The sequence below is a fragment of the Doryrhamphus excisus genome, chromosome 8 (genome assembly GCF_030265055.1).
Source record: "Doryrhamphus excisus isolate RoL2022-K1 chromosome 8, RoL_Dexc_1.0, whole genome shotgun sequence".
In the NCBI taxonomy this organism is placed as follows: domain Eukaryota; kingdom Metazoa; phylum Chordata; class Actinopteri; order Syngnathiformes; family Syngnathidae; genus Doryrhamphus; species Doryrhamphus excisus.
The window spans coordinates 13313036-13335000 of NC_080473.1; the positions used below are offsets into that span (position 1 = coordinate 13313036).

Consider the following 21965-nt stretch of genomic DNA (forward strand, 5'->3'; position numbering starts at 1 on the left):
AGAGACTTTTATTGCAAATGATGTTGTCAGCGTTACCATAACAACGGAATGGTCCAACAGAATAAATTACCAGTAGATGCCGGGTAGATTTGGTGATTAGACAACACTTCCTGTGTCATCTGGAGTGCAATAAGACAATTTAACATTTTGTTTCTTGTCTTGTTCGATGCTTTCTGGTTTAATGAATGTACCGCTTTTATCTCGAGTGCCTAAGGTGGACATTAGGTACTGTCAGAAAGACAAATCCGTCTGTGAGAGAACTCAGGGGCTCAGCAGACAACATCAGGTCGTTTATCCAGAGTGGAGTCGCTAAAAAAACACACTAAGAGGAATTGTAAAGCGGGAGTCAATCAGCTGTGTTCTTCTGAGAAGCCATAATCTCAACACAACAGGGCATACGCATCACTGGGTGATGCTTTTTTTCCAGACCAGCCGATTCCTTTTGTGCTTAGCAGTGCTGGCAACTTACGAGCAAGTACCAAAGCACTGTCAGTTCTTCATTTTGCGTGTAAATAAATTTTACGTGGCATGATGCCGTTCAATATGTTCAATACGTGGCATGATGCCGTTCACTGGACTAACCATTCTGGCCTTTTTTGGGCCTTATATAGGCCTCCAAAACCAATCTTTTTAACTGTCAGTGTAGATTTGAAGGCCATTCTCCTGCAATCTTAAGTCGTGCTAGCATCGTGACATACGTGGCATGATGCCGTTCAATACGTGGCATGATGCCGTTCACTGGACTAACCATACTGGCCTTTTTTGGGCCTTTTATAGGCCTCCAAAACCAATCCTTTGACTGTCAGTGTACATTTGAAGGCCATTCTTCTGCAATCTAAAGTCGTGCTAGCATCGTGACATACGTGGCATGATGCCGTTCAGTACGTTCAATACGTGGCATGATGCCGTTCACTGGACTAACCATGCTGGCCTTTTTTGGTCCTTATATAGGCCTCCAAAACCAATCCTTTTGACCGTCAGTGTACATTTGAAGGCCATTCTCCTGCAATCTAAAGTCGTGCTAGCATCGTGACATACGTGGCATGATGCCGTTCAATACGTTCAATACGTGGCATGATGCCGTTCACTGGACTAACCATGCTGGCCTTTTTTGGGCGTTATATAGGCCTCCAAAACCAATCCTTTTGACTGTCAGTATACATTCAGTATACAAGGCCATTCTTCTGCAATCTAAAGTTATGCGAGCATCGTGACTATATCCAGGTACCGCTTGCCATCCTTTACTGTTTTTTTTCCCATGCATACTCGCCCACTTGCTGAGAAAAGATGAAGGATGACTTGCAAGCATTTCTATTTATTTCACACCTCTGTGTTTTTGCTCCATATTAGCTGTAGTCAAATGTGCTTCATCATTTTAAGAATAAGTTTGAATCAAATCATTCCATATTTTTGGAATAGTTCTGGTCTTCCTCTGTTACAACGTGTTGTGTAGTCTGGCTTACATCAGATTTGATCTGTTTAGACAGTGACGGGACGCACCTCCAAACTCAACAAATTATAAATAACTACACCATCTGCCCAACTCCGAAAACTATTTTCACTTTGGTATTTTGATAGAAGCTTTCCAATGTTAGAAAGATCTAACAAAAGTAGTAGGGAGCATGTTTGAATATCTATTTGAGTTATGTATTCATATTATCGTGCATGGGAATATTCTTGTCCACCCAAGACTTTGTATTCCTTTTGTGGATGTGAGTTGATGGTCTGAGTCTGGCTCAAAAGTCAGCTGGAATAGGCTCCAGCTTACCCACGTGAACCGAGTTAGAACCATAGAAAATGGATGGATGGATGGATAGATGGATGGAGTTGCTGCCAGTGAGTCTGAGAGGAGCTGTTTCTTTGTGTATTTCTGGAAGACCATAAATGCCAGGAATGGTCTCTTGTAATAAAGCACACGGCTGACAGTCTGTGACCTCCTGACTAGAGCTGTCCTACCTAGTTATTGAGATTGAGCATGAACTGATAAAGTTCAGTTGTAATGAAATCAATACCCTGAAAATGATTTTTTGCTGTCTTCAGGTTACTTTTGTCTCCAAAGACAATATGTGGAACCTGAACTATAAAACTATGTATATGTAATTGGAAAAAGCAAACAAACAAACCAAAAAAAAAAAGACCTTGAGTGTTCTAAATAAATATACCAACTTCTGGCCTCCTACATGCAAAAAAATTAAATAAAAATGCAACACCCACATCCATCTGTGTGTTTTATTTTCTCGAGTGAAAGAGGAAACAATAGGTATTCATTCCTCGGTCCAATGACTGTGATGTAATCATTTTTGTTTGCCTCCCGCCCTAATGGAATTATGATACCATTAATATGACACACATTAGTTCAACTTTATACTTTTTATTGTATACAAATCATCTACGATTTTAATGAAAGGCCCAAATAACTACTATTATTATTAAATAATCGTATAAATGAAGCATGAAAATGGACTATCCTTCAGTTGAAATATGTACACAGTGTAAACATTGAAAAGTAGTTTGGTTATAAATACACCTCAAAGGTCACATCAAAACTTGGAGGTTGATCCCTCAGCATGCCTGACGCCAGGCGAGACGACAGCATATGTTGTGAGACTTCAGCTCAGCGTGGATCTAAAGGATTAACTCCACGAGTGTGTATCGCTTTTTCTACATTTTCTGGTGTCGCACAAAAAGGAACCAGAAATGAAACTTTCCGCGTGTTACAACTGCGGGTTGTAGTTTTGCTTGTGTTGGACATAGTGGTGGCTGGTTGCAGCCAATTTGGTGCAGGTGTGGTGTGTTTTGTCTTGTGAAGGACCTCGGCTTCATGTGATTGGCTGCAGCTGGGGAGCTGCCATCCATAAGAGGCCAAGGAAGCCTCTTAAGCTCCGAATTTGTGGACAATTTATGTTTGTGACCTGCTGTTTTTTCTTTTCCTTTTTGTAAATAAATCCATTGTACTACCGCAGAGGTTTGGATCCAGTGGTACTTGGGACTGTTGTGAGTTGGGACCTCTTCCACTTTATGTTAACCCGTGGTGCCCCCCCAGCCGGGGCACAACACATGATGTTCAGTACAATATGGTTCAAGAAAGAGGAAATTTACACTAAAATCATCTCTGTAGCTGTTTTTCTATGCCGCTTATCCTCAACAGGGTCACGGGGTATGCTGGAGCCTATCCCAGCTGTCTTCAGGAAAGAGGCGGGGTACACACTGTACTGGTTGCCAGCCAATCTCAGGGCACATATAGACAAAAAATCCCATTCATACCTATGGACAATTTGGAGTCACTAATTAACCTAACATGCATTTTTTTTTTTATGTGGGAGGAAACCGGAGAGAACCCACCCATGCACGGGGGAGAACATGCAAACTCCACACAGAGATGCCCAAGCGGTAGTTAATGTGAGTTGATGTGAGTACATAATTGGTCATTAGACTGTACAATCATTTTTGATGTATGTCTTTATATAAGAGTTTAGTCAAAGTGACTGGCTTTCAGCTGTAAAATTAATAAAAGTTTTAAGATCAACTGATGGAAATCGAAACATAAACAAATCGGAGATTGGCCATCTTAGAATGGATTGAACAAACTCAAAAAAACATTTTGTGGATTCATTTAAGATAGAGAAGGACAGTGCATATTGAGCAACATTTTTTTTAAATGTAAATATGAACGATAATAATAGCTTGTTGCCATTTTCCATTTTCCATTTTCGGTCCCTGAGGGCATAAAATGACATATGGGAAGGCATCAAAACTTGCTGGTATGATTTGATTGGATTTTTCTGAGGGTTACTAAATGGACTACAGTTTTTTTTTATGAGCAGTATCAATTTACTCTAATATTTGGGGCAAATTATGAATTTCTGCGAAAAGGGATTCCAAATGGAATATTTTCTTAGTGCATAGAAAACCTGTTCTTACCTTCTAATATCTTCTGGTTAGCTGGTGAGTTAGCTTCAAGGTTCATTCATTCATTTTCTACCGCTTATCCTCACAAGAGTCGCAGGGGGTGCTGGAGCCTATCCCAGCTGTCTTCGGGCAAGAGGCGGGGTACACCCTGGACTGGTGGCCAGCCAATCACAGGGCACATATAGACAAACAACCATTCACACTCACATTCATAGCCTCAAGGTTACTTTTTCAAAGCATAAGCAAAAAACTTACTTCACTCTATCATGGCGATCATGTAATGTAATATGAGTCAATGTTTTTTGTCATTACTGCCACCTAGTGACCACAATACTACATAGCACTTGTATTTCAACATGTTTTGACTAAAAACAGACCATCGTCTACCGCAAAACAGCCATCATAATTCATTTCAATGCCTGTTTTGCTGTCTATTATGGATCTATATGTATGCAAACGTTACATGCATCGTCTATTTTTGAATTTGGGTGTTGCGTTCGAAAAGGTTTGAGCTGTGTTCTTTGTGACATGTTGGCATTTCAACCTGCAACAAAGGCAAAGATTCCATGAATTCTCCCAAAAGTCATTGTCAGGAGTTTTGGAAGTGGTTAATTGAAACAATCACATTTGAAAACGGATTTAAAAAAAGTACTTTAAACATATCCTCTGACTTATTGTGAACAACAGAAAGATTCAATTAAGGCTTTTGCTCAAGTGTTTGCAATTATGGCTGATTAGCAGTGCTGGGAATTAGTGGGGGATGCCACTCTGCATCCTGAGACGATGATGATGATGATGATGATGATGATGAGCAGATGCAACATAACTAGCGACAGAGATGTCAATCGACCACATTCTGATCACGACGTGTGGTAATAATTGACAACACCTGTTGGACCTATTATGCTCATTTTGGCCCTTTGTATTGAGTTGTGGACTCCTGTAGAGCAGCTACACGCAATAACCAGCACACAGGGCTTTATAGTTCTTCCAGAATCTGCACCTATTCAGCTGTATTTCTTTGAATTTCATAGTTCCTGTGAAAACTGTCTGTTTTAATTTATGTTGGTCGTGCTCTCACGTGCATAGAAAGGTTTATGCCGCTAATTTTATCAGAGTTGATAAACAGTAAAGGAGTTGGTAATAAACGGCGATTAAATTGTCCGATTTTAACAGTGAGCCATATGTGTTGGATCCCGAATCCAATCCAGAAGTAGAGACTCGACAGTCCAAAGTTTCTTAAGAAAAGAGGTTACTTCAAGACGTCTCTCAATGTTAAGTAGCTTTAGCATTTTAGCGGTTTAACCGAATGTGGCCGCTAATTGTATGCAAGCATTTTTGCACCGTGACTTGCACAAAATAAACACAGTTAGGACACTGATAAATTTTTACTTACAATTTGGTGGCTCATGTTTGCCTGGTGGGGCTGCACAGTGGTCGTGTGGTTAGTGCACAGACCTCACAGCTCGGAAACCTGGGTTCAATTCCACGTTTGGCCATCTCTGTGTGGAGTTTGCATGTTCTCCCCGTGCATGCGTGAGTTTTCTCCGGGTACTCCGGTTTCCTCCCACATTCCAAAAACATGCTAGGTTAATTAGCGACTCCAAATTGTCCATAGGTATGAATGTGAGTGTGAATGGTTGTTTGTCTATATGTGCCCTGTGATTGGCTGGCGACCAGTCCAGGGTGTACCCCGCCTCTCGGCCGAAGACAGCTGGGATAGGCTCCAGCACCCCTGCGACCTTTGTGAGGATAAGCAGTAGAAAATGAATGAATGAATGAATGAATGTTTGCCTGGTATTGTTGTTTCTTGGTTGTCAGAACAACAGGCTTTTATTGCAGGTTTGAATTATCTCACAACGCACAATATCCATACAGTTATCCATTTTTCGATGCCGTTTATCCTTATTAGGGTTTATCCTTATTAGGGTTTATCCTTATTAGGGTTATCCTTATTAGGGCGAGAGGCGGTGTATACACTGGACTGGTCACCAGCCAATAAATTTAATGTAATTTTAAATTGTCCATTGTTTTGACTCTCTATGATTTTTTTTTCTTTTGCACAAAATGTTAATATTTGTAATTGCTTTGAAGATTTTGTTCAGACTTTGCTACTGTGGGTTGGAGCCTTGATAACACAGGCTGGGCGACCTTTGAACTTCATAACAGACAGTCATGGGGCTCAAGTGCAACACGTGGTTTCATGAAAAACTGCAGATAAGAGGACTCTTAGGCCTCGGACGTGCAGACACGATTCGTGTTTTTGGAGATGAGGGGGTGTAGGGTGGGATTTTGCACCGAATAATGAACTCGATGAGGCGTTTACGGTATGTCCGTGTGTTGGATTGTTGTCCTTCCAGCACACGGGGTAGTGACGTGTTGCACTGTGTCGCGTGGTTGATGCTCCCGTGTGCCGTGAACGTCTCTTTCTCTCTCTCTCGCTCTCTCTCTTTCTCCCTCTCAAGTATCAGTTTCTCCACCAAACCTCCATTGCCAGCGTTAAAGAGGAGACAGCAGCTCCCCGGGAAGAGTCGGACACCGGCGAAGAGGCGATAAAGCGAGGACTGCGCTCGAACACACACACACCCACACATACCCACCCATCAATTCATACAGTATTACGACTCAGACCTCTCCCTCCATCCACATCCCCCACTCCCCGGCTGCAGCTGTTTGGGTCAGGATGCGCCATGGGACAAGCGTGCGGACACGCTCTACTCTGCCGTAGCCAGCCGCCATCCACCGACATGTAAGTCAGTCGATGCGGTGTGTGTGTGTTTTGTCTCGCTGATACTTCCACGGAGTGACCCAAGTACGGACTATGGAGGCACACGGCCCCCCCACTGTGGTGTTTGTATACCGAATATATGCGTGTGACATGCAGGCTGTCATCATTCCACACCACGTGAGTTGTGCAGACAGCTGTCAGTGCTCGAAACCCTTCACGTCACACCCCTCAAAATATTCCCACAGCCAGCCCGCTATGTGACGGTAGTCACATAACACTTAGAAACTATTTATGTCAGTGGAATCCCCATCTTGAGCAGAGTTTGAAAGAACAGGGATTTGTTTTCAACATTATAAGCCTCATAATAGGGATTTTTTTCCCTGTTATTCCAAAGCTCAAAAGGTGCAAGTTTGTTCCTAAGCAAAATTTCAGAAAATCAGAAATCACTCCACACTCTTTATTGCTCCCTGGTTCTACCATATCTTACTTATTGTGTGGAAAAATATGGGCTAATAACTACAAAAGCAATCTTCCCTTGCTAAATGTACTGCAAAAAAGGCCAGTAAGGATAATTCATAATGCCGCCTACAGAGAACATACTAACTCCTTATTTCTAAAATCACAAATACTTCAACTTGCTGATATAGTTCATCTTCAAACAGCTAAAATAATTCATAAGGCTAAAAATAACCAATTAGCTAAAAATGTCATCCAATACTTCTCTACAAGAGAGGAGAAATATGATCTCAGGGAAGAAGTACACTTGAAACACTTCTATGCTAGGACTACGTTAAAAAGCCATAGCATTGCAGTATGTGGAATCAAACTATGGAATGGATTGAGTAAGACCCTCAAACAATGCACAACGATGAGCCAATTCAAGAAACAATACAAGAAGTTGATGTTTGCTAAATACAAGGATGAAGAGTCTTGAACCAGTCATGATGTGCTATATATATATCACTATATTGACACTTACTATGGTACCCATTATGTCATTGGATGGTCAAAAAAAACAACCCAAAAAACTGAAATTATATTAGGAAAGCAGGAAGTGAACAAATGTAACAGTTACTGATTGTAAAAGTACCAGATGGAGGGGTAGGATTTAATAAGCTTTGCTTCTTCCTACTCCTTTTGGACATGTGGAACTGTGAACTGATTATGGGATGCACTCAATTGTAATCTGATGCATGTTCAAATGAAATAAAACCATTACCATTACCATTACCAAGCTTGTCAAGTGTCAGTGACACAAACAGCCTAAGAGACACGGCATTGTACCTACCATTAACCTTTTTGTTATTTTCCATTGACTTCACTACAGACAAGTCAATAACCATTATTAGGTTCTTAGTATTTCAATTCCAGGGGAGGTAGGAAGAGAATTATGTCATCTCGTGGGGGAATGCCTGAAAAATGTTAGATTTTTTTTCCTCCAAAATCTTGCTGTATAATGTGTCATGTTTAATTAATGTATGGAATATTCCCTGATGGCCTCTTTGCCGCCCGTCCTAGAACCCCCCGTCCTAAAGGGTCGATGATGCAACTTACATGTAGTGTTCTCCTGAGACCATAATTCAAATACATCAACCACCACTAATAAAATAGATATCCGACACTTGTAACAGTATCATTAAACACATCACAAAAGTATTTTAGCTGCACCAAATACTGTACTTAAGTCTTTTTAAAGCATCCAGTTTCCATTCATTCTTTACCTTGTCCCATACGGATTAGTCACTGCCGAACTGGAGCCTATCCCAGCAAGACTTTATGTGAGAAACAGGATGAGAACCCTGGACCGGTCGCAAGTCAATCACAGGGTTCATATAGACAAGCAACCATTCACACTCACATGCACACAAATGGACAATTAACCTCACATGCATATTTTTGGAACGTGGGTGGAAGCTGGGGTACCTGGAGAAAACCCACCCACTCACCCACGCACGCGTGTACAGAACATGCAACACTAGGCTATTTGTACCGTCTTGAGGCTCACTTTGAGGCGGCAAATAATGATTAATTGATGGGTTATTTAAAAACAGCTCATCCTATTGAGCCATCAATATTAGATAGTCAAGGTGCGAATATTTTGTTTTGGATCGTATAGCTTGTACACATTGTGCAAATGTATGCATACAGTATGTATGTGTACAATATATGTGGCACCTGAATTCCCCTCACAAGAAAGTATATCGCTATAGCCATAAAAAAAATAAATACAGCAGCATTTCCTGTAAATCAAGGGCAGTTAAAGTGCTGATTATGAATGTAACAATTACCGGTATTAATGATTAACTGTGGAAAAACTCCTGGCAGTTAGTATTACTGATTGTGAAACCGGGATTGATAACGGTACTTTGATAAACTCACATTTACGTTGCATATCTCTCTCTCTCAAAGCTCCAACTTTGATGTAAACAAAAGATCTTGCTATCAAAAATGGTGCCCAACCCCTATAAGCGGCAAGCATTCAGAAGAGCACACACAGTTTGCAATTTGGGTTTGGTATACTTAAGGTATACTTAAAATACATCAACAAATGACTATGATGTATTGTATTGTATTCCTTGTATTCCTTATGCTATGATTTGAAATTCTGTACACATTTTTTTAAAACTGACCAAACACGTTAGACCAGGGGTCTCAAACTCAATTTACTTGGGGGCCACTGGAGCTAGGGTCTGGGCAAGACTGAGCCGCATCAGGTTTTCCAAAAAAAACAACAAAAAAACGCATTTATTAAAAACAGAAAAATTAATAAACTTAAATATAACTAAAGCTCTGATAAAACATTCAACATTTCTTTATTTTTCTACACAAAATAAGATGAAAAATAAATAATCAAATCAAGAATAAAGAAAATCAATCAATCAGTAATAAATAAATATAATAATAATAATAAAACAACAAATAATAAAAACTTAAGAAACCACATATAGTTGGTGGGTAGACAAATTATTTTTTTTAGATTAAAATGAACAAAGCATTATTAGAGCCCTGTAGACATGACAAAACACGACTATAGTCACATTTATACTCTTTTTATTTACAACATATTGTGCAACTGCAGGGTCTTGAGACACATGCTAACTCGCAAACTAGAGAGCTAGCGACCTAAACGGTAGCCTTCAAGTTATTTCCTTTAAACTTAAATAGCCAAAAACTTACCACTTCCACACGGATAGGGAGGATAACTACAGTTAACAGTTATTTAACCTTTAACATGAACATTAATCAAACGTAATAATTTTTTCTGGGTACATGATACCATACAGCATCCATATCAAACTTGCGCGGGCCGCACTAACATTAAACTTTCATATCAAGGCGGGGGCCTCAAACTAGTGTCCTGTGGGCCACATTTGGCCCGCGGGCCGCATCTTTGAGACCCCTGCGTTAGACGAATCGCCGATACCAGTCTAAATATTTACCCAGTATCGGCTTGAAAATGAAATCAATGATTATCGCACTTCACTTTCGCTCACACCGCAGCAATGTTTACTTCTGTAAACATCGGGAAATATGAGAGATGTCGTGCTTAGTGTGCGGATGCGGAAAATACTGCAAGCAATTTATTACAAATAACCAAAAATGTGGATTTAATGTCATTTTCTCACTGTCATGATGATTTTGATGGCGGTTGGATTGTATGATCAGAATCTCTGCAGTCCGGAATTGGTTCCAGGTTTTACCTTCAGATAGTAATTATGCAATATGCAATGACTGTATAGTCATTATTTGAAGGGTATTATTTGCTACTATTTGAAGGGGGACTAAGGTACTTCTAATTTCACACTCTAACGCAGCGTTCATGCGGCAAAATAATAACTAAATGAGCCCAGTTTATCATTTCATTTAACTTTATCCATCATAACTTTCATCCTTTGCACTTTACTTTGTTCTTAGATGGATGTTTGTGCCACATGGAAATTTGCAACTTTCCAAACTGTGTTGTTCCTCTTGTTACTAGGACATGCTATACTAGTTCATTCTTGGTTAAGATTTTTTTTAATGAAGGAGGAGGAGTGGTTAGCGTGCAGACCTCACAGCTAGGAGGACCAGGGTTCGATTCCACTGTGTGGAGTTTGCATGTTCTCCCCGTGCATGCGTGGGTTTTTTCCGGGTACTCCGGTTTCCTCCCACATTCCAAAAACATGCTAGGTTAATTGTTGACTCCAAATTGTCCATAGGTATGAATGTGAGTGTGAATGGTTGTTTGTCTATATGTGCCCTGTGATTGGCTGGCCACCAGTCCAGGGTGTACCCCGCCTCTCGCTCGAAGACAGCCGGGATAGGCTCGTGAAGACCCTCGTGAGGAAAAAGCGGTAGAAAATGAATGAATGAATATGGCACATTTGTATTGCGTATTGCAGTGCTGTAATTATCTTATTTTGCACAATGTTTATTTTTGAAATACAGCAAACGAGGCATAATGTGTTCATTCATTACAAAAGATGTGACCTGATGTTAGTTTGATGGAAGAGCTGCTGCCAATATCATTACTGATTGCTATCGATAATGGTAATGATGTGCTTATGCTGATTTTGGTATCGTTGTTCATGGTAAGAAAGCATCTCCATGAATAATCAGTATAAATCACATAAATTAATTCACAAAAGTTGGCAGGAGCATAAATGCTTAGTGTGAGCATAGTTCAACAGATGAGAGAATCATACCTGATTCCTTAGTGTGAGTCTTAGTGTGAGTTTGCCCCAAGCCTATGCAGTCTTTATAGACGTTAGACGATGCACAGTGATGTGCGTTGCCAAAAACAAACATGATGTGGTTTGTTGAAAAAAAAAATCTCAATAGTGCATTACTGAACACTAGTGAGAGAGACTGTGTGCCTAAAGCTTAAAAAAAAAGTGGACTGCTGGATCCACAGAGCGGTGTGGTCCACAGCCTTAGAGAGCACACATGCTGGATTTGCCTGGAGCGCTGGCAGCTGACTTGAAGCTTTTACTTATGGGATAAATTCAAACCTTGTTTGTTGTTACCTAGGCTCTCTCTAAATCTCTAAAACACACTCCAATGTCTAGTTGTGGGGTAGACCAACTTTTATTAGGTGTCCCAATACATACATGGTGTCTGTCGTTGTTGTTTACTTTGTGTTTACTTGCTGTTCCATTATGTCTACACAATGTCAACGCAACGCATTTAACACAATGTGCGAGTAAATCTCACCTGTTTGAAGTTTTTTTTCAGTGCAACACCTGCTCCTAAATGAAGGGGAGGCATCTGCCGTGATTCAGGTGAGCGGCGGCGATCAAAGCGTGATGCCGATCAAACGGCTTTCACACGCAATAAATAGAGAATGCTGATGGGCTTCCTCACAACACGGCTTGATGTCTCTATTCTAGGATTTTCAATACCCCCTGGTTTTCTCTCAGAGCTGCCCTAGATTTACACACACACACACACACATTTTGGGGTTACACGATATCCCGTTCCAACCCCCACCCCTGAGCAGATTTCCTAAGGAATAATGAAGTTCGCCAGTTCTGACATGACAACGATTAGTTTTTAGTCTAACCTGCTGCCTTTGAACAGGAGTTGCTTTGACATGTCGACGCTGAAGGTCACAAGGAGTGATGCTGTTACATTATTCCACCCGATGTTGTGTATGCAGTATTGGGAATCCCCACAGCTGATATGATGTTTTAATATTTCATGAGATGCATATGGTTTGTGGAGACACAGCCTATTTTAATGCATTTTCTTTCTCAGCCGTGCACTTCTTCTCTGCTTTTAATCGTTGATTTTTTTTTAGCACCGTGCAAACCTAAAAGTTGTATTTCAGTATTGAATTGAGAGCCAGTTATTCATCTTCAAAGACGTGCACCAATGTTTACGGTCTATGCTTGGTTGTCTAATACTTTTAGCAGCAGGGTACTTTTGAAGACATGTTCACTTTCATGCTTGTGTTGCATCATCGTAGCTGCCAACTGCTGTTGTGTTCTTGTGCCAATGAGGGTTTATGTGAAAGACCTCATAAAGTATAATTATTTATTGGATGATGAATGCCAGAAAGCCCCCCTCCTCTACAAACACACATTCAAGCGTAACCTGACTCCTGATGAGTGAGCATGAGTGTGTGTGTGCGAGTGTATTTGACAGCGGAAGAAAATATGCTGACATAGCTGTGTGTTATCATCAGTAATGGGCTCATCAATACTAAAATATTCAGAGAAAGAAAAGTGACAGAGCGGGAAGAGGCAGATAAGTGAACACAAAGAGGATGGAGAGGAGGACCTCAAGGCATTTGTGTGTGTAATTGTACATCTTCTTAGACAGAGAATAATCTGTACAGCAGGGGTCTCAAACACGCGGGCCAAATGTGGCCCGCATGACACTAGTTTGAGGCCCTCGCCTTGATATGAAAGTTTAATGTCAGTGTGGCCCGCGCAAGTTTGATATGGATGCTGTATGGTATCATGTACCCAGAAAAAATTATTACGTTTGATTCATGTTCATGTTAAAGGTTAAATAACTGTTAATAGTTAACCTCCCTATCCGTGTGGAAGTGGTAAGTTTTTGGCTATTTAAGTTTAAAGGAAATAACTTGAAGGCTACCGTTTAGGTCGCTAGCTCTCTAGTTTGCGAGTTAGCATGTGTCTCAAGACCCTGCAGTTGCGCAATATGTTGAAAATAAAAAGAGTATAAATGTGACTATAGTCGTGTTTTGTCATGTCTACAGGGCTCTAATAATGCTTTGTTCATTTTAATCTGAAAAAAATAATTTGTCTACCCAACAACTATATGTGGTTTCTTAAGTTTTATTATTTGCCGTTTTATTATTATTATTATATTTATTACTGATTGATTTTCTTTATTCTTGATTTGTTTATTTATTTTTCATCTTATTTTGTGCAGAAAAATAAAAATTAAGATATTTGAGAACAGTGGAATGTTTTATCAGAGCTTTTATTGTAGAAAATCGAAACCAAAGCAAAGTTTATCCATTTTTCCGTTTTAAATAAATGCGTTTTTTTTTTTTGGAAAACCTGATGCGGGCCAGTCTCGCCCAGACCCTAGCTCCAGTGGCCCCCAAGTAAATTGAGTTTGAGACCCCTGCTGTACAGTATGGGAAACATTTCTGTAAAAAAAAATATTTAAATTAATTTTTATTATTTTAATTTTATTGAACAACTCATTTTCCTTGTATTTAAATTCCTCTAAAACCGGCATCAAATAAAATTTAGGTTTGGGGTTTACCGTAAATTCCGGTGTATAAGTCTCTACTTTTTTCTTTAATTTTGAACTCTGCGGCTTTTAGAGCGGTGTGATTAATTTATGGCTAAACTATCCTCTTGTGACATTTCATTTCTTTCCAAAATATTGTTTAAATACTGTGCTGCTCGCGAGTCAGTTGCGAGTCGTAAGCTCATTCTTCATTCACAAGCTATCAGTGTACTCACAATGAGCTTGTCAACCCATTGGAAGTCAATCGTGCGCTGCAATGACGTCAGCTTCCCTCTTTGGTCGCGTGTCCTCTGGCTTCCTCTGCTGGACAGAAGCATGTTTGCAGCTTTGATTTCTATGCTCCTCCAGTGAAATGTTTTTAGAAAACAATATGATGATTATGTTGGGTTGTTTTCATATGCAACTTGTATTGATGCATGCATTGTTTCTCATGCATGTTAGCTTAACTGGAGAATCTAAATTGTCCGTACAGTGGGTGCCAATACAAGTGTGTATAGTTGCTGATGTATGTGGCATGTGATTGACAGGGGATCAGTCCAGGGTCTACCACACAGCTGGGATAGGTTCCAGCTGACTTATTTCCATGCAACCACAACCAGCTTGTGTGTTTTTTTTTTTGCTTCAGTAGAGTAAACAACTTCTGAGAGTTTTATCACATACTGTGTGAAATATTGCAATCGGTTGCAGGTCTGACTTTTTGTAGCCAAGTATAAGCACCGGTAGCTTATTTTTTTCAATTTTATCATAAATGACAGCATACACAGACGCTGCTTTCACTAATGCATGTTTTGGTTTGTGATGTAAGCTATTTTTATCCAGTTAAAAACAATACTGGTAGTATTGTGCATGGTATGATATGGCACAACTTCCATATCTATAAGCCACAAAAGCGTCTCCATGACAGAAGTTTCCGATATGGTGTATTTTTCAAAGTGTGCCCTGCTTCAAAGAATATAATTTATAATATAAACAGGGGGCCTTCTTAGAAGATGAATGGGGCCTCTAATGCACTGATAGCCAGGTATTTGAAGTCAAAGGGAAGGAAGTAGATGCGTTCACTTTTAATGTAGCCAACAAGCATTTAAAGTCAAATTAAACTGCAGTTCATATGGCCATAATGTCAGTAGTTTTAGCTAAATGCTATATAGTTCTTCTTGATGGGACCGTTAATCCAACAGTATATTGTTAATATTAAAATGTTTTGCTTGCAGACTGAGGTTGGTCCTTGGATCAATAATACATGATTACAACAGCAGTCATAATCAATTTTATAGACTGTCAGCTATACTTGGAAACCTGTGAGCTATGGAAGGTTGGGTTTCATCCATGCAGACCTTTGCTATGGCACTTCCTCTTTGCACCATTTATGTGATCAATACTTAAAGATATTGTTATGATGGGGTAGTCGCATGGTCGTGTGACGAGTTTTTTCGTTCAAATGTTTCATATATTGCCATGTGAATGCATGTTTGTTTTCCTCGTTCGCCTTTTTATTGGGTCGCTGTGGATGTTGTCAATGAAATGAAGCTGATTGACGGGTCTTATTATTTGTTTGGCAGTTTGTAAATAATCTCTGATGCGTATTACCACCTCTGAGAGTCTTTGACAAGCCAATTTCTAATTTCTCATTGTGCAAGTTTAAATGTTACTGACATTTTCCCATGCATATTGGGCACTTTTCTGGTTAGAGCCTTTGTTTTGGAATTTTTGCTACATTTCTCCACGATGGTCCGAAAATTCCAGTTTCATCAGTTTTAATATTCAGGCAATATTTTGTTGCAATGCATTTTGTTGCCCTGTACAAGTGACATGAGCAATAACAATAAAGTTGAATCGAATCGAATTGTATCGTATCGTATCGTATCGTATCGAATCGAATCGAATCGAATCGAATCTAATCCGCTTTTAAAAGTATTGTTCTATTATGTTCTGCCATGTTTGTTTTGAGTTTGCTCATTTTCTTGCAGCTGTCAGGCATGTTCTTCTGCAAACTGAGTTTATTTAATCTATGCGGTTTCTATTGTGGGTTCAGCACAAAAATAGACCACCCTCACCAGCGACCCACCAAATGACTTTGACAACTGACTCCAATATTTTCAACAAACGAGCTAGAATTACATTTCAGCAACAGGTTATTTTTGTTTCTTTGAGCCAATCGGGGGAGGCTCGCATTTTGTAACGATGATGCAGTTACGACAAAAATAACACGGAATTAAAAGCAGATCGATCATCTCTTTATGTACGTATGTGTGCATGTGTGTGTGTAAGCGAGAGCCTGGAGGTGTCGCCAGGAAATGAGGTGGATGGCTTTCAGCATCCCGAAGCTTAGCACCTGTCAGATTGCTTATCTGGATGGACTGTTGACACACACACACACACACACACACACTTGAGTGCATTCTCTCTTGGTAATGAAATGGACAGCAACAACTGTATGTCTGAATGGCTTTGTTAGCATGCTGTTGGTTGCATGTAATATATTGTGAACGGCATAAATACAACCTTGATTTATTCATACAAACAGTATCAAGCAATTTATATGCATGCATGTGGACTTTGTTGTACAGTAAACCTCGGATAAATCGGACTCGGATATATCGGAAATTCGCTCACAACGGACAGATAAAAAAGTGAAAAAAAAGATTAAAAAATGCATTTCCAATAAAAATTCATTGCATATATCGGATTTTTTATAACGGATTTCGCCTATTTCGGACAAAATCTCCAGTCCCGTTCCAATGCATTTCCATAAAATTTCCCTCGCATATATCGGATGGCCGCATCGTGGCGCTCCGATTCGCCGAATCGTGACAGGCCGCTATACGACGTCATTTGCAGCGTTTGCAGCGTTGCCTGCGCGTCCAGGTACATTGGAAACATAGTCAAGGAAGTGCCTTTTTATAACGGATAAAATCCAATTTATGCATATACCGGATATAAATCCGATATATGCGTAAAACGGACATTTTCCGGTATACGCATATAACGGATTTCGCTTATATCGGACAAAACCAGTGGGAACAATTGAATCCGATATATCCGAGGTTTACTGTATGTTTCATTCCATAGCGTGTTTTGAGTAAATGCTTTTATATAATATAAACATGATGGAGGTGATACACGGCTGATGTTACCATAGTTGTGTTAGTGTCTTCTGTCCCTTGTTGTTGTTGTAGTTGTTGTGGTTCTCCATATTCTCTAGCCGATTGCACAAAGTGCCCGTGTGTCCCTCACTCTTACCCTGACTGCAGGGCTTTTTCTTATCGATTGTCCCTATTGATTGACTCACATAGAGATAAAGCCACTGACAGGCTGTTACTGTGGCATTTGGGACATTCGGAGGGATTGAGATGCCTACAGTTACACAATATACAGGCTGACTGAACACAAACTGGCTATTTTAGCGTATTATTATTTTTTTTATTGCAATTGTTTTCATCTTACATGGTCATTTTGAAATTTTTTTTCATGCACATTTCCATTCAAGATGGCACCCTTTTGGTTTTGTCCATTGTCAGATCGATAGGTCATTGTGGTATATAGGTGATAGGTCATCGTGGTCCGTAGGATGGCCAGCCAGGAATCCCGACTGTGACTTTTTTCTTTGTGGTTGCTCTTTTTAATGTTAAACTTTGAATTAAATACATGGTAATACATGGTTTTTTTTGCCAAACAGTGCTGAACCGTGCATGTAAAATGGCTGGTAAAACAAAAAAAACAGAAAAATATACAAACTTTTTCAGTGCTTTGGTTCCGATTTTCTACAATAAAAGCTCTGATAAAACATTCCACTGTTCTCAAATATCTTAATTTTTATTTTTCTGCACAAAATAAGATTAAAAATAAATAAACAAATCAAGAATAAAGAAAATCAATCAATCATTAATAAACAAAATATAATAATAATAATAAAACTGCAAATAATAAAAACTTAAGAAACCACATATAGTTGGTGGGTAGACAAATTATTTTTTTCAGATTAAAATGAACAAAGCATTATTAGAGCCCTGTAGACATGACAAAACACGACTATAGTCACATTTATACTCTTTTTATTTACAACATATTGCGCAACTGCAGGGTCTTGAGACACATGCTAACTCGCAAACTAGAGAGCTAGCGACCAAAACGGTAGCCTTCAAGTTATTTCCATTAAACTTAAATAGCCAAAAACTTACCACTTCCACACGGATAGGGAGGATAACTATTAACAGTTATTTAACCTTTAACATGAACATTAATCAAACGTAATAATTTTTTCTGGCTACATGATACCATACAGCATCCATATCAAACTTGCGCGGGCCGCACTAACATTAAACTTTCATATCAAGGCGGGGGCCTCAAACTAGTGTACTGCGGGCCACATTTGGCCCGTGGGCCGTGTGTTTGAGACCCCTGTCTTACGTGGTCATTAGTGCTTGGGAGAATTTTGAAGATTGCACATTTTCATGCAAGATGCAAGAAGGAGGCACTGTTTCATCACTTTTTGGTGTTTTTCTTCAGAAGTTGTTGAAGAATTAGACCATGTTGGCAGGGACGCCATGATAGATGTTTTCGTAGTCAAACGATCGCTGGTTGGTTGATCGCGAACAAGAACGGGTGTGGGTAAAACGTGGACCGTGGACTGCCGTGGTCTTGCCATGGTTGTGTTTTCCAGTCAATAGCAAGGAAAAAGAAAGACATTTGGGATAGGCTCCTGCAAACCCGCAAACCCTATTGAGGACAAGTGGTAGAGAGAAAATGGATGGATGCTTTATGAGCCTGGATGCTTTATCGGTACATCGTTATTGTCGAGCCCTGTTTTTTTTTGCCAAACCATGCATGTAAAATGGCCAGTAAAACAACAGTTTGCCAGAAAACTCATTAATCTCTGTCCTCATCCTCCTTCTGGGAACGAAAACCACTAAAGTTGTCCTCTTCAGTGCCGGACCCGACTAGCCCCACAACACCTTCCAAGCTGAAAAACAAGTCTGTTTGGATGTCCGTCATGCTCCTTGCTCTATGTAACGTGGATTCCAATCATCTGTTCATCACTTTATTTCCCACCGTCTCCAACCATTCATCTTGGTTCTCATTTCTCCGTTGTGACTTTCCCCATGCTAGGTTAATTGTTGACTCCTGCACGGTGGACGAGTGGTTAGCGCGCAGACCTCACAGCTAGGAGACCGGGGGTTCAATTCCACCCTCGGCCATCTCTGTGTGGAGTTTGCATGTTCTCCCCGTGCATGCGTGGGTTTTCACCGTGTACTCCGGTTTCCTCCCACATTCCAAAAACATGCTAGGTTAATTGTTGGTTCTCATTTCTCCGTTGTGACTTTCCCCACTTCCACTCTACTGAAATCCCAGCAGCCAACACGGTCACGCTCGCAGACGTGACTCAAAGAGGCTGCTGTGATAGTTTGACAAATGAAGGGCAGGTGTTCCATCCAAAGATAGTAGATTGCAGTTATACTCTGATGTATAAAGGGCAGGTGTTTCATCCAAAGAGAAGGTTGCCTGGCAACCCATCATTTCACAGGTTACGCTACTGACGGGCGTATTTAACCAGTCTTAATTGAAATGTTTTCCTCTCACCTCCAATTCGTCTTTGTGAGCGTGCTTTCATTGTGTGTGTACATTAACGTGCATTCTTCAAAGTGTTTCTTACCGACAAGTGTTTGACAAATGCGACCACGCTTCAAACGCATTTTTTCTCTTCCTTTCTTTTTTTTTTTTTGTTGAAGACATGGCTGCTCAGTGAGCTACTGTCAGTTGATCCATGAAAAATTTAATTAAGTGTGACTGGACATGGTGGACTGGAGATCTTTGAAGAAGTTTCACCTGGTGTCCAAGAGGATTCTTCAGTTCTGACAAATGTCGGCAAGACTCGGGTTGCAACCTGTAGGTTTTTCTCAAAGTTGGAAACTTTATATGTGATGTTTTTTTTTTTACCTTGTCAAGTTACTGGTTAGCTGCACGGCGGTCATGTGGTTAGCATGCAGAGCTCACAGCTAGGAGGCTGGGGTTCAATTCCACCCATGGTCATCTCTGTGTGGAGTTTGCATGTTTTCCCCGTCATGCGTGGGTTTTCTCCGGGTACTCCGGTTTCCTCCCACATTCCAAAAACATGCTAGGTTAATTGTTGACTCCTGCACGGTGGTCGAGTGGTTAGCGTGCAGACCTCACAGTTCGGAGACTGGGGTTCAATTCCACCCATGGTCATCTCTGTGTGGAGTTTGCATGTTCTCCCCGTGCATGCGTGGGTTTTCACCGTGTACTCCGGTTTCCTCCCACATTCCAAAAACATGCTAGGTTAATTGTTGACTCCTGCACGGTGGTTGAGTGGTTAGCGCACAGACCTCACAGCTAGGAGACCGGGGTTCAATTCCACCCTGGGCCATCTCTGTGCGGAGTTTCCATGTTCTCCCCGTGCATGCATGGGTTTTCTCCGGGTACTCCGGTTTCCTCCCACATTCCAAAAACATGCTAGGTTAATTAGCGACTCCAAATTGTCCATAGGTATGAATGTGAGTGTGAATGTTTGTTTGTCTATATGTGCCCTGTGATTGGCTGGCCACCAGTCCGGGGTGTACCCCACATCTCGCCCGAAGACAGCTGGGATAGGCTCCAGCACCCCCTCAAAATGAATGATTGAATGAATGAAAGTTGCTGGTTAGTCCATAGGGAACTAAATGTTTTGACCAGTTTTTTTTTTTATTTAAGTGAATTTATATTACCAAGTGTGCATCCATGTGGCCTATACACACTTGGGGGAAAAAGTACAAAAAATGTACTCAAACTGTGATATGATGTGTGTTTGGACTGAAATGGTGGTCCAGTCCAATTCTTTTACACACATTTTGTATATTTAAACAGTGAATGTAGGAGGAAATGTTCTTAAGTAAACCGAAAAATGAATCAAAACTGAGACCAATATAGTTTAAAGGATAGATGTAATCTACAGGCAGTTATAATAACTGTTATCATAAGGGTCAAGATCATATTTCAAAAATAGTTCAACAAAGCAAAAAAAAAAAAAATGATATGATGAGAAGAAGAGATCCGTAGAGACGATGAGCTTCAGACAGGCCTGCAGAGTCGAGGATTAGACTGACTATGTGAGCCGCACGGTGATGGCTGACTCGGCTGTCTGGTGGATGTTCTGGTGAATTGGACAGACGGTAAACTGTACACTGCGCAGTCATAAAAAAAGGTCCACATAAGAAGTCCATATACAAATGAGCGGAAATCTTAAGTGCTTTTACAAGAGGCCTTAAAATGACACAGTTGAGTAAATTAAGTTTATTTTCTACTGCAGTCCCACTGAAACATACTGCACGGGACTTTTTTAAATGACACTTATAATTTATTGTAGGCATGCATCAGTCCTGAAACGTTTGAAGTGAAATATGATCATATTTTAATTTCATACAAACCTTTAGCAGTATTCCTCTGTTTGAATAACATGTTTGTGCAAGCAGTCTTGTTTACATTCACTCAGGTTTGCCTTTTAATGCATTTTAATGAGACAATCAAACCACCTCAGTTCCTACACCATGTCACCGTCTTTCCAATCATGCAAATTTATCACCTCAACTTTGTCAAGCCATTTTCACCCGTAAATCACCCCATTCTCCATGCAGAGCACCTTTAGTTGGGGACATTTTTCTGCATGCTCGGGGGGGTGAATAGGCCGTAAAAAGTACTACAAAAGTAGTCCTTGGCGCTTGCTGCGTTTTGCATAATAGTGTATCCTGTGTGAGGCAAAAATGGATCCATATAGAGTTACTGATAATTTAACATAGAGGCTGCACGGTGGAGAGAGGTTAGCATGCAGGCCACACAGGTTAGATCTCCTGCTCTGGCATTTCTATGTGGAGTTTGCATGTTCTCCCCGTGCATGCGTGGGTTTTCTCCGGGTATTCCGGTTTCCTCCCACATTCCAAAAACATGCTAGGATAATTGTTGACTCCTGCACGGTGGACGAGTGGTTAGCGCGCAGACCTCACAGCTAGGAGAGCGGGTTCGATTCTCAAAAATAAACCTAGCAAAAAAAATGTCATTGTTCATGTCTTTGTAAGGAGCTAGGAGACCCGGGTTCGATTCCCCGCTAGAGTATCTCTGTGTGGAGTTC

General features: G+C 40.4%; 1 protein-coding gene across 1 annotated transcript in view; it reads left to right on the forward strand.

The window, feature by feature from the left end:
* The window catches only part of LOC131134457 (cGMP-dependent 3',5'-cyclic phosphodiesterase), a 201588-nt gene that overhangs the window by 23831 nt on the left and 155792 nt on the right, over positions 1-21965 (forward strand). Inside the window, 1 exon segment of the mRNA XM_058079773.1 lies at positions 6375-6658. Within this exon segment, the coding sequence (XP_057935756.1) occupies positions 6375-6658 (284 nt within the window).